Source organism: Lampetra planeri, chromosome 36, assembly GCF_965212315.1.
Source record: "Lampetra planeri chromosome 36, kcLamPlan1.2.h2, whole genome shotgun sequence".
Lineage (NCBI taxonomy): Eukaryota > Metazoa > Chordata > Hyperoartia > Petromyzontiformes > Petromyzontidae > Lampetra > Lampetra planeri.
The window spans coordinates 3,517,407-3,530,015 of NC_136142.1; the positions used below are offsets into that span (position 1 = coordinate 3,517,407).

Genomic DNA, 12,609 nt, shown 5'->3' on the forward strand with positions numbered 1-12,609 from the left:
AATTAGTCACGTGACTTCCAATTTCACTTTGCGTTTGCGTATTTTTGCAACGCTATTCATCGTAAATGCACTAGTCAACGCGTAATTCGGATTTTGCCTTACTTAAGAAATGGAATGTTGGTGTTTTTATATACGCGTGCTCTATCATCTGTAAATTTCACCAATCAAATGATCCTTCCTTGATGAAAAATTGGCCCAGTTTTGTGCAAGCTAAAAGCCAATGGAATAACGCAAGAAGGACGAAACTAAAACCGAACTGCTGAACATAAGGGATCTTTGTTGCATTTCTCAAACCCAAGGAACAGGCCACTGCATTGCTGTGGAAATAAATGTATCAAAAGAATGTTCCACTCCTGCGAATTCCCTTAAGCGTGCCATAACATACTTTCAGTGCATTGTAATTGGAATGTTGCGCTCATATAATTTGTGACACTAGCAATTGCCCGTCTAATTGGCTACAAAACAATGTGGGCCTGGAAACACTGTGCCGAGTCCTTTATAGTCATTTGCCGTAAAAAAGCAAGTTTTATTCTCGAATGTTTTACGCGTTTGCAATTAAGGTAAAATCCCAAGAAAAAAAAACTATAATTAAAAACGAAGCGCACCTCTTACGAAATGCATTTCAAAAGTGGAATTTCAGTTCATGCTGGCAAAGTTAAAGTCTGCAGAATATGCTAAGAGCGATTAATGGGATCGATGCAGGCATTGACACTGAAAATGTAATTAGGAGTACACTCTTTCCTTCACCACGCGCAGGGACCTGCCAATCGATATACTGCGGTGTACCCTTTGATACTGCCGGGAGGATGGAGGTGGAGGATGTGAGAAGTTAACCCGTCGTTTCAATTGCTACACTGGGAGATTGAACCGGCGACATCTGAATTGCAAGTCCAGTGTGCTCGCCATTGCACCACGGCAGGCGGAATCCTAAATGGACTAAATAAATCCCTTGAAATAAAAAGGCGGATGATTTTCGCAGGATACATGCTTTGGATAGTATACAATAATGTAGTATGTACGTTTTTTTTTTCTTTTAAAGTACCATAGCATTAACATATGACTTATCCTAGGTGTGCATGTGTTTATTGATACGGATGGTACCGGACATTTTGAGAACGCGATACAAAATATATATGGGTACACATTCTTCCATGAAACTTTGGCAATGCAGTCACAGGCCACTCGTAGATCTTCACATTATATTGATAGATGTGAAATTAGCACGGGATATCCCTTTCAGTTTCTCGTTCAAGTCATTCTGTAGCATCCTTAGCACATTTAGCTACAAGAATGGGCATTGATTGAATTCAACACAAATCCTCTAAACTTCTAAACAAAGCAACAGTCTCCACACTATAAAAGCACATCGCTTAATTATGCACTCCAGTAAATAGACACAAAGTAGTAGGGGGGGTAGGGGGGTGGGGGGGGGAAACTGCTGTCGATCATGTGACACCGCTCGTGAATAATTGCGCACTTCCAACTTGTCGTCCCATTCCAGCCGCTGACCGAGGGATTTTGATAACGAGCAGCACTTAGGCGAGTACAGGAAAGGGCAGGAGAAGGTGTTAAATGCGGCATGCGAGTAAGTACCCGCACCTCCGATGAGCACGGTTGGCTACGTACGGCGCGAAAGAAGTTCAACGTACATAAAGAGTTGACGAGGCTGACACTTACCCTCTTCCAAGGTCTGGAAGTACATCTTCCCGCTGTAGCGGCCAAAGCCAGAGACCGTTCGAGCGCGGACTTGGAACACGTAGATGGTGCCAGGCTGCAGTCCGTCCACGCGGGCCGTGTTGGTCTGACTCCTCATGAACGAGGCATTGCGCTCATCCTGGCTCTGTCCCGAGGGTGATAACAAGTGAGGGGGCGTTAGTCAACAGCAAGCCACATTTCTGCCGACTTATTTCTATCATCATCTTAATCGCATTCCTTATTATCTCAATGATCAAGCTGCAAAGACTAATCGTGGGAAGCAACCATCAAAACAAAATAATAGCACAGGCCGGGGAGATAAAAAAAGTAAGTTTCGAACAACAAAAATAAATCAGTAAAACGCGCTCAGACTTTGCGCATCGTGCAAAAGAAAAGTCCATCAGCAGTGCCAGAACGTGAGCACTTTCTTCAGGAACTGCGGCGGTACGACTGCGGTTGAAGCCGTGGAGCTCTCCGCTGCATTCTCGGGTTTGTGCCGTGCGCTCTTCGCTACGAAGCTGAACCTTTCGCTCCAACTAATAGGACAAGCCGGCTCCTGAAGAAGCCGCCTGCGGTTGTCCTATGCAGCTCAACCGCTGAGATTTAGATGAGGAACTTCCACCGCTGAGAGGAACGTCATCCCGTTGCTCATTTGAGCAGGGAGACACTACGATTTTAACGCGATGAGAGTGAATCATGATGGCAAGAATGATAATGGAAAGCATCTTAACATGTAAATGTGTTATTCGATGTTATATCTACATCAAAAGCAATCGTATTGTTTAACAATTTTTAATGTAAATACATATCTATCTACCTTTACCTTTTCGTAGTAGCGTAATTCGTAGTCAAGAATGATTCCATTTGGCTGCTCAGGTTGTGGCCAGGACAGTGTAATGCTGGTCACACTTGAAGTCACCTGGTGGATTATGGGAACTGAAGAGGGAGCTGAAAATACACGCGCACAGACACACACGCACCATCGGTGGGCTGTCTACAAAGAAAATCCGATAGCACTTCCTACGCAATTTGACACAGATGCTGAAGAATGCAGCAGAAGAGTGAAAGAGAAAGGATTATATATTTCCAACATTATTACATTCAAACTAATCTCTCTCCGGCGTTTGTGACCTATGTTTCCCGCGCGAATGTTTGCATTTTTTTTTATTTCATGACCAATAAAAACAAACTAATCTCTCTTCCCACCTTCCTCACCGCTCTCTTCACTCCACCACCCTTTAAAGCCCCCCCCCTCCTCCTCCAACGCTTACTCTCAATGGGATTCTAATGATGAACAAAATCGACCAACGCATTAATGCTCTGCACCGGCCTGATGTGTAGTCGTGCCTGCTAAATGGCATTCGCGTAAGCAAGCCAACTTGGTCTGCGATCCCAAAAAAATAACTCCCTGACCCTTCTCATCAATTGATCATTCAATTCCAATCACCTCCGCACCCCCCGGGTGTTTATTTATTTATTTTGCTGCTATGCAGCGAGGCGGCAAAAGGTGAGAAGCATGATTAATGCAAAACGCACGTTTTTGTTTACATTCTGAAGAACCGCACAGTGCAGGCAAAGCAAAAACAAAACCACGACAGCTCCTTAAAATTAGCACGCCATTAAGTAGGTTTATGGAATTCACTTAGGTTAACATTTAACAAAAAAAATCCATTTACAGGCAGATTGTGATTTTTATTTGGTACAATGCTACACGTTATTATGAACGCACAATTAAAATTGCTGTCCATTAGAATTGTGTGCTACTCTATATGGAAAACGAGTGAAAATTAAAAGCAATAATAGAACGTAAACATCTGTGACCTCGTTTCCAAGTAACATTCAGACATTCGAAAAATCATTCACCTACTAACGTCCAAAAATTGTATCACATTACGAAAAACGTTTAACACCTGCACTTTTTATTATTTGTCTTGGAAAATAACCGCTGCATGTGTTTAAAGTTTGGCTTTTAAAAATAACGACGTACGAACACAAACCGACAAACACTAAACGCCTACAGCCAGCAAAATAATCGCGGCGGCTTAACGTGTTGCCACCTTATTTGTTTGCACCCCCCCATCTCCAATTGTATTTGCCGCACTACGTTTCAAACTAACTCGTCTCATCCCCAGCCTAGTGGAAAGGGAGGCATCTTCAGTCATGCCAAGCACATACTGAGCCCTAAGCCATGCCGGCAAGAGGGCAATCAATAAGGCAGACAGCGACAGTTGTTGGATTAAAGTTTTCTCAAACGTGAGGCAACCGGTTAATGAACTTGCGCTTAGATTCTGTCATTTATCCAGAGGACAGGTGGGGTACATTATAGGGCTTTGCAAAGCGAGTTATGCCAGCGCACAATCCCAAAATGCTCTGCAAAGCTTTGCTTAGCCCTGCCAAGATTAAATTATGCCAGGCCATCGATAGGGAATACCCACCACAGATGCTTTTGGAACATTATGATTTTCGTCTTGCCATATGAGTGTTTTCAAATCTAAATGTAACATGCCAATCCCCACTGGAAGGGAACAAAAGATACGATGGGTGGTCCAAGAGTGTGTTGAAAATGAATAATTTTAATGGGAAAGAATGCCGCTTGTTACCTTGTTAAATATAGAAACCAGTAATGGCAAAATTCTATATTGTATATACATGCATGATGCCAACATATATTAAGACAGGCAGTCAATATGTTGAGCTTAGAATACCAACAGCAACGGCAGATACATTATTTGTTTCCAATCAAGCAAAGCCTAACAGGACTGCAACTTCCTTTGACATAATACATGGGATGAAAGTAAACGTAATTGTAATCACCATTTATCAATTACCATATTTTATTTTTTTTAGCTAATTCTTATACAAAAAACGCCACAGCTTAGTGTTGTAAAATATAAAAATATATATTTACAGGAAATCAAAAACAACACTTCTTATAAGCCCAGACATGCATGTACTTTTTTTATATATTAAAATAAAACAGCCTAAAACAACATGAAGCCATTTAAATGGTTCAAGCACTGCATATTAACAACACTTTCAAAATTAATTGCAAATATGCATGCATGTTTTAAAACAGAGTTAATCACGTGTCTGCCTGTGCTTGCACACCACTGCAAACAGTCCCCTTAAGTTTTACTTGTGTGTACACGTAAAAATCATCCCTGGTTTGGAGAGAAGTTATGTTTGTCTATGCACACGTCGAAGAAGCAGCAGGAGCATTCTAGCTGGAAGCAATGTAAAGTCCATTACCTTCAGATTCCTCTCCCAGATGAGGTCCAAGAATGACTATATGATCAAATGAACAATAATGGCGGGTACGATGGGCCGAGAACATGAATACAAATAACAACAGAAACAAAAAAGGGAGGGCAAAAAAAGTACCATTAGAAGCATTCAAAGTAAACCAAAAAAGTGGTGAAAATAATTGCAAGCAAATTTTTTTTGTGGCTTCGTACACCAAACACAAAACAATGAGAACGTAAGAGAGAGGGCGGGGGGGGCTAGAACTGGCAAACGGTTAACGTCACATTGGTATAAATGATCTGTCACGAAATTACGTATATGAATTACACCTCTGCTCGGTGCAAACGCATTGCCATTTAGGGGTTGGAACGTTTATGCACGGAGCGCCCGTGTAGAATGCCACACATCATAAAACACAAGTCGATGTGTGTCTCCCCCTGCCCAGTGTGGCGTCCATGCTCTTTGGTGGATCTGCCTGGCTGGTGATGATGCCCACATTGTTAGGCTGTGGGCCAGTTTCTCCTAGCAGAGCCATTTGAGGCTCAACTGCTGCCAGACTTTACCATGCAACCCGCCCTCTCCCTCCCCCCCAAAAAAACAAATCAGATGGCAGTTTGATGAGAGTTAATAGGCACACCAGGCACTGAAGTGTTTATCCGAATAATTATCAACTAAGCAACGCAAGCACATTTACACATCTTACTGGCATCGCGTTCAAACTAAAATGAATAAATGGCGGTTTGAATGATTAATTGTACACACGTTATGCATTTTTACAGCGCAGTGAATCCAGCAGATGTGATGAAGTGTATGAGCCCAGTACTTGACTACAGCCTGGCAAGGTGTGTTGAGTGTAGTGCATCGTTCCTGTATACTTAACCCTATCAAACAAGTGTGTAATTTCCATCATAAACCTTGAGCAACCTACAGAGATGGGCACCCCCAAACGTTAATACGAGCCCCATGAAATAGTATGACGATTACAGTACAGTATAATATTATACATTGTACACAGATAGCTCATGTACCTGTAGTCAAGTCAATTATGCTGTTGGTTAACACGTGGCACCTTGCTGGCTCAAATCGCCATTACATCATTCAACATAAAAAAAATGAAATCCAGTAAACAACAAATTGAAGCAAGTTGTGGCTGTGAGTTAGTTGTTACAACCCTTCAGTGGAACTTTGAAACAAGATACCAAAGTCTATCTAGGACATTTTTTTGTTACTAATTATTCAGACATCGTGGTGTGTGTGTGTGCATCAGTATATTAGGTTTACTCAGCCTCAAATTAGTACCTAGTGCGACATGTACAAACACTACCACTAGGGAGACAAAGGCGGCAGGGCGTGGTGTCGGCCACCCAGCCCCTCGTGTGCCACAGTGCCGGCCTTCATTAGGTGCTCGCAAACAGCACTTGCCCCAACAGTCTGTTAAGGCTATACGGGGGATCTTAGTATATTACACATGCATGCCACATTGAATAACGCCAACGTCTATGCAAAAGCACATCGATGGGAAGTCTCGGGGGAAGAAAAAAAAGAGGCAAATAATACTTAAATGTAATTGTACTGCCTGTCCATGATTGCATTATAAGTCCCAGGGTGTCACTCTTTTCCAAGATCGCTATGCAGCATTCAGAAACAGAACGTGTTGTTATTGACAGATGCAAATGTCTTAAGCGTGTATGCCAACTCTGATCTTGAATGCATGGGATAATAGGCTCACTTAACCATACAAAAGGCTGATTGACAGTTGCTAACAAGTTCAATTACCGGAAAGTCTTTAATTAGAAGAAAATTATGTTCATTAATAGAACATCTGACATGTTTACTGGCAGATGGAAAAACTGTATTCTGGCCAAGAAATATCAATCGGTGATTTTTTTTTGTCCGTCTTTGGTGCCAATTTTATTTCAGACGGTGAAAAAAAAAAATCACCGTGACAGGTTTTGGCTATGGACAAGGCGTTGAAGAAGAGGGAATGGCTATACGGAGCAGTGGACCTACTTTGCGCGAGGCCAATTCTTAACAGCTTGCAGACAGCGTCGTCCACGTGAGCAAAACACGTGAGCAAAACACTCGCCGCACCCGTGCACCGCGCTCACTGAAGCAGAGGCATTCGATTACCACTGACGGCATCGGTGTTACACGGCAGCGCAAGAGCGACCTTCCGATTGCCTTCTATTGGCTTTTGCACCACGCGTTGTTTGGGCACGGTGTCCGATAGACGCTCCTCTCGAAGCGCCCGGGGGGAGCTTCGCAACGTGCTGAGAGTTACTGAGGAAATCAAGCCAGCAATAAAGATGTACTGGACATCTGTGAACAAAATAATAATAATAAAGTGCCTCGTAGCTCATCGGATTCCTCCGGCCTAAGTTAAGTTGGCGATTCCAAAGAAGCTCCCTGTGGGCACGTGGGGGGGGGGGGGGTGACACGACACTGTGCGTGCCGCCGAACAACGCGCGCCAAAAGCCACAGACAACGCCCCAACGCTGTCCTATGAAATCCGCTTCACCGTAACGGTCTCCCATCGCGGTCGGGGACCCTTCCTTGTGCGTGTTCAGCATTGCGGAGCATTATTTTACTTCCAAAACGGATAGACTCGAAATGCTCAATAATGGGTTATATATCTATAAAATATATCATAATAGCCCAAACAACACTCACTGATTCTCTGCAAATTTGGATTGACAAATGAGCACGGTTGGCTACGTATAGCGCAAAAGAAGTTCAACGCACATAAATACATACGTAGAAACAAACAAGGAACAAGTGCAAATGAAACCCAACCGTTACAGGGCCCCGTGCAGCTTTGCTAACTGTGCACCTAAAAGCTGCCTCGCCTATTGAGGGCTGCTCTCTATTTATGTTTGCGAGAAACTGCAATGTGTGCTCCATTCAAAATTTCCTGGCAGAGTTTGCCAAACTCTGGGTGAGAGGCTGAAGCAGCAACAACCACTCCGAATAAAAGGGCTCCAGTAAATTGGGCGACTGAACAAACAGCATTTTTACGCGAGGCCCTTGAATAAAGAGGAAGCGGCACTGTTAACAGTTTGTGCCCACAGGGTTTGAAGAGCAGAAGGAGACCCTTTTAACACTACAAGCAGGCTGAATCAGCAACTGTGAAGTTGTAACGAGCTGGAGTTTGACAAAGGACCATGTAAGGGTCCCTTATATAGCAACTACAAGCGCACACACACACACAAAAAACGACTCCACACTTCCTACAAAATCCACACGAATTAAGCCGGCAATAAAGACACTTCCGGATGAAAATAAAAATAACGGGGAGATAAAAAAAGTCTCCATCCGTTGTGTGGAAAAGATACCCGACACAGACATCACTCATAGACGCAACTACAAACTTGGTCACTCACAAATTAATATGCACGTTTCACGTTAAGCGATTTCATCTTTTTGAAAGCTGTTGCGGTTTTATACGAGACTAAAACTCCGCTCAAAATACGAGGCGACCAAATCCATTCTGCCGCTCTGAATGTGCCAAATCTCATCGGCTTTCAAAGCCAAGGAGGGCCGAGCTTGGCTAGCGTTTGGATGAGTGACTACCAATGCATAGCAGGTGTTGTGCCATGGTGGCAAGATGTTAAATACCTCGCCTGGTATACAGGAGGTCGTGGATTCGATTCCCGACCCTCACACAACTGTATATTTTCAGTTTGCATGTTCTCAATGCGGTCACGCGGATTTCTCTCTCCACGTGGATTTTTCTCCGGGTCTTCCATTTTTTCCCCCCGCCACATTTAGAAACTTGAGTTTTCGAGTATGTGGCAGCTAGACATTTCTACGAGATAAACCACTTTGTTGAGTGACCATTTGCGACCAAGTTCTGAAAACGTGCTATATAGCTCAGTGGGCCTTACCCTGTAAAATAAAAAAAAATCTGTTTAGTTTTTAGTTCATATGGCTGCTAGGGGACTTGTGAGGAGCTAGGAAAAGGCAACACAGCAACAGGCACGTCCACAGATAGATGTGGTCCTGTTACTGGATTGAGTCGGTCTGTGCATTATATCTATGCGAGCCAAGTTTTGGGTCCTCATCCACTAATTTGTGGGGATTCTCTGCGTTCCCCGGTTTCCTCTCGCCGAGTGAAACACGCAAAATAAATCCCATAGACCACGAAGTCTGCCTCCACATGCTTTGATGACGTACTGGCAGCATTTCGTTTTTTTCTCACCAGGCTACTCCTGAAGGCGCCCATGCTGGTTCACTCACCCACACCTCAACACGAACATATACACGTTGCTGATCAACTCCCAGCCGTATTAAAAAGGATTTAGTACAAAAGAGATCTGGGTAAATCTGCAAGGAGCCTTTGTACGGTGTAAAGCATTTCAGACCGTAGACTTTTTTTAATTTAAACTAATCAAATAAGCACGTGGGCAACTCCACCGGCAAACAATGAATTTATGTATGGACGATTATGTCACTCTTGACTTCAATGTCAATTTCCCACCATATTGCGTGCTTTATCAATTCTAGGCAACGTTACGAGGGCGTCTGTGGTATCTGACCCATCGCATCTGCGCTCGCTGGCGCATTGACAAGCTCGCTAACCACTGGGCAATCAATCCAGCCACCGCCTGTGACATGCTGCGAGAGTCGTCTGGGCAAGTGGCTCAATCATGTCTGCATTGCAGTGGTTGGTGGTACGACTGTGGTGGTGAAATGTTAACTACCAGGCCTGGTATACAGGAGGTTGTGGGTTCGATCCCGACTGACGCCTGTATATTTGTGTGCCATCCCTTTGTGGCGGGATGGTCACTGCGTTTTCTGGTATACAGGAGGTCGTGGGTGTGTGGGTTCAATTCCGATCCTGACACCTGTATATTTGAAGTGTGCATGTCTCTCCACTGTGGTCGCGTATATTTTCCTCCGCGTCCTCCGGTTTTTCCCTCCACATTTAGAATGAACGTGCGTTGAGAGTGTTTGGCTGTTATACATTTCCACGTGATAAGCCTCATCGTTGAGCTATCCTTTGTGGCCAGATCACTTCTGAAAACGAGCTTTATAGCTCGGTGGGCCTTACCTGGTAAAAATAGTTCGTTTTTATCGTTTTAGTTTACTGCGCTGTGAATACAGCAACTTGAGCTTAATTCCCAGCCACGGATAACGAAGGGGGAAGGGGGGTTGAATTGAAATCTGAACCAGTTCTGGGTACCCCACCTTCACCAATTCGCACTGACCAGTGTGGTGAAGTATAGTTAAACACCCCCCCCCCCCCCCCCCATGACGGACATGGTGCACTGTGTATGTCGGTGCCTAGGAATGGATTGCGTTAGAGACTACGTCCACAGGGGTGGTGTAGCGGTAAAATCAGTTTGTGCGCTCATGCTGGACGGATTGCTTCATCCCATAATCACGAGAGGTCGCTGCAGCTTCGGGAGGCCTTCATCCAGCAGTTGATTAATCATGGTTGATGATGATGGTAATGTAATCATGAGCACCTACTTAGGGCGATCACAAACATGAAGCGAGTGCTTTGTATACATATGCGTGTTTTGCTGCAGACTTCGTAAAATAAAGGAGCACTTTGTAGGCAAAAAAGAGTGGCTCGCAAACGTTTAAAACTCCTCACCCAACTGGGCTACAAGGTGGCCAGGAGATGGATTTAAAGGGCGTGGATTGAATTCACCTGTACATGAGGTCTGTGCACTACATATAGCTTTGTGTGCATGGGTTTTCTGTGGGTACTTGGGTTTCTTCCCAAAGGCCAAATGCCAATTAATAAAACTGGTCAAACATGTCAAGCTAATGGAGGGCCGTCGAGCTAAAGATTATTTAAACTCAGTGAGTATAAACCAAGGGCATTGTTGTTGTCAGATATACAGAACTGATTCATAGCGATCCTAAAGGAAATCACAAGTTGCATTATACGTGACAAAGGGTTATTGAAAACAAGGGGTTACTATGCGGTTTAAATTTGTCAAGAATAAGGGTTTTTAATTGCAAATATGCAAAAAAAATTCGAGTGTGGATTAAACGTGAGTATACATAAGTAAAGAAATTTGTGCCATTGTACGTGCTGGAGATTCCATATTTCATGGGAAATTTATCTCAAATCTCACACTCTGCCAGCCAAGGTTGCGGGTGTTAAAAATACCCACATTATACCTCACCACAAGCAATTCATCAAATGGCTTAGGGCAGTCTACTCATTTCACAGACTGGTGGACAGAGGCAATGGAGGAAGCAGCAACTCACCCAGGATGTAAATGCCTTGAACAGGGTCGCTTTGCATTGTGGGTACGTTGTCCTTGTCACAACAATGGAACGGTGCTCTCCAAATAAACGGCAAAGGTTCAGCGCTGCAATTGCATGCTCATACAGCTGCTGGCGGAAAGGCCTCCTCTAAAGGGGTGCTCTAGAGGGAATTTGACCTTCTCTTCCATGTTTTCTCTACACCTCCGGTGAGCACGGTTGGCTACGAACGGTGCAAAATAATTCTAGATTTGAAGCTTTCGTGACTGCAAGGATTCATATTCTTAGGTTTTTTCGGTAAAGTCACGTAGGTAAAACATCAAAATTAATAAATATAAAATAAAATAAAAATCACGACGTTACGGAGGCAACGGAGACTTGTGTTGCCTCCGAAACGTCGTGATTTTTATTTTATTTTTATTAATTTTGATGTTTTACCTACGTGACTTTACCGAAAAAACCTAAGAATATGGTGCAAAATAAGTTCAAGATACACACACACACATGTGCTGGGCAGACATCTGCACTTTTCCCCACCATACTCGGCCTGTCCCGATGGACTAACTGTGGTGCACCCTTTTGTCACTCCTAGGTGGACAGATACGGTGGGGTGGGGGGTAACAGAAACTTGCTCCATTGTTTCCACTGCCAGCAGTGAGAAATCAAATGTAACTTGGAGACCCCTTTGGATTGCAAGTCCAGTGCACTAACCGCTACACCACGGCAGAGTCCCAAACGTGATAAACTACGGGGGAAAAATCATCCAAGCAGAACAACCAATATCTTCATCTTTTAAGTAATAGTAACAACATTCGATTAGTGCTCCGAGCACTACCCCCCTGACTCCGCCGACACGATGGTCCGCGTAGTAAATTGGAGACGGTATTTCAAAGTTGTGGTGCGCTTAATGCCCCCTCTTGCTTTGAGCGTGTTGCTAAATGAGCCGAACCAGGGCACGCATTCAATGGGCAGCTGTGACAACTGTCACACTCGTGCTGGTGCGGAGAAGGACAACAGAACACAGAACTGCGGCTGGCCAGAATAAGGGGCCCCGTAATTATCCGCAAATATATCTCGCACAATCTCCACCGCAACTCAGAGGCTAACAGCACAGCGTCGACAGGAAGAGTAGACGTTTGTCATGGGCTGTGAATTTTAGAGACCCTTTGAGAAAAGGGGCTGAGAAAACAGAGCGAGGGCAGGTGAGCATCAATGAGATAGATGGAAACAAAAATGTGTTCCTTTATTGTCTAACCAGCGATGAGAGGAGTATAAATTGAGCGCGCAATGATGGTGTCATTGTTCAGATTGTGGTCGTCATCATCGGCAGCCATGATCACTCCACTGCTGGATAAAGGTCTCCCGAGGCTGCTGCCCACCTTGCTGGGTCATGTGATGCAATAATCGATCTATCGCCTCAACAGAAACCGATTTTACCACTTTGTCACA

General features: G+C 44.1%; 1 protein-coding gene across 4 annotated transcripts in view; it reads right to left on the reverse strand.

The window, feature by feature from the left end:
* The window catches only part of LOC144730696 (ephrin type-B receptor 2-like), a 143,117-nt gene that overhangs the window by 50,777 nt on the left and 79,731 nt on the right, over positions 1-12,609 (reverse strand). For 2 of the 4 annotated variants that reach the window (XM_078611386.1, XM_078611388.1), the window contains exons 6-8: positions 4,945-4,980; positions 2,519-2,643; positions 1,678-1,840 (exon numbers count right to left, since the gene is read on the reverse strand). In XM_078611386.1, coding sequence (XP_078467512.1) covers positions 1,678-1,840; positions 2,519-2,643; positions 4,945-4,980 — 324 coding nt within the window. The remainder of the gene's footprint in view (positions 1-1,677; positions 1,841-2,518; positions 2,644-4,944; positions 4,981-12,609) is intronic. The other 2 variants (XM_078611387.1, XM_078611389.1) reach the window with 1 other exon arrangement.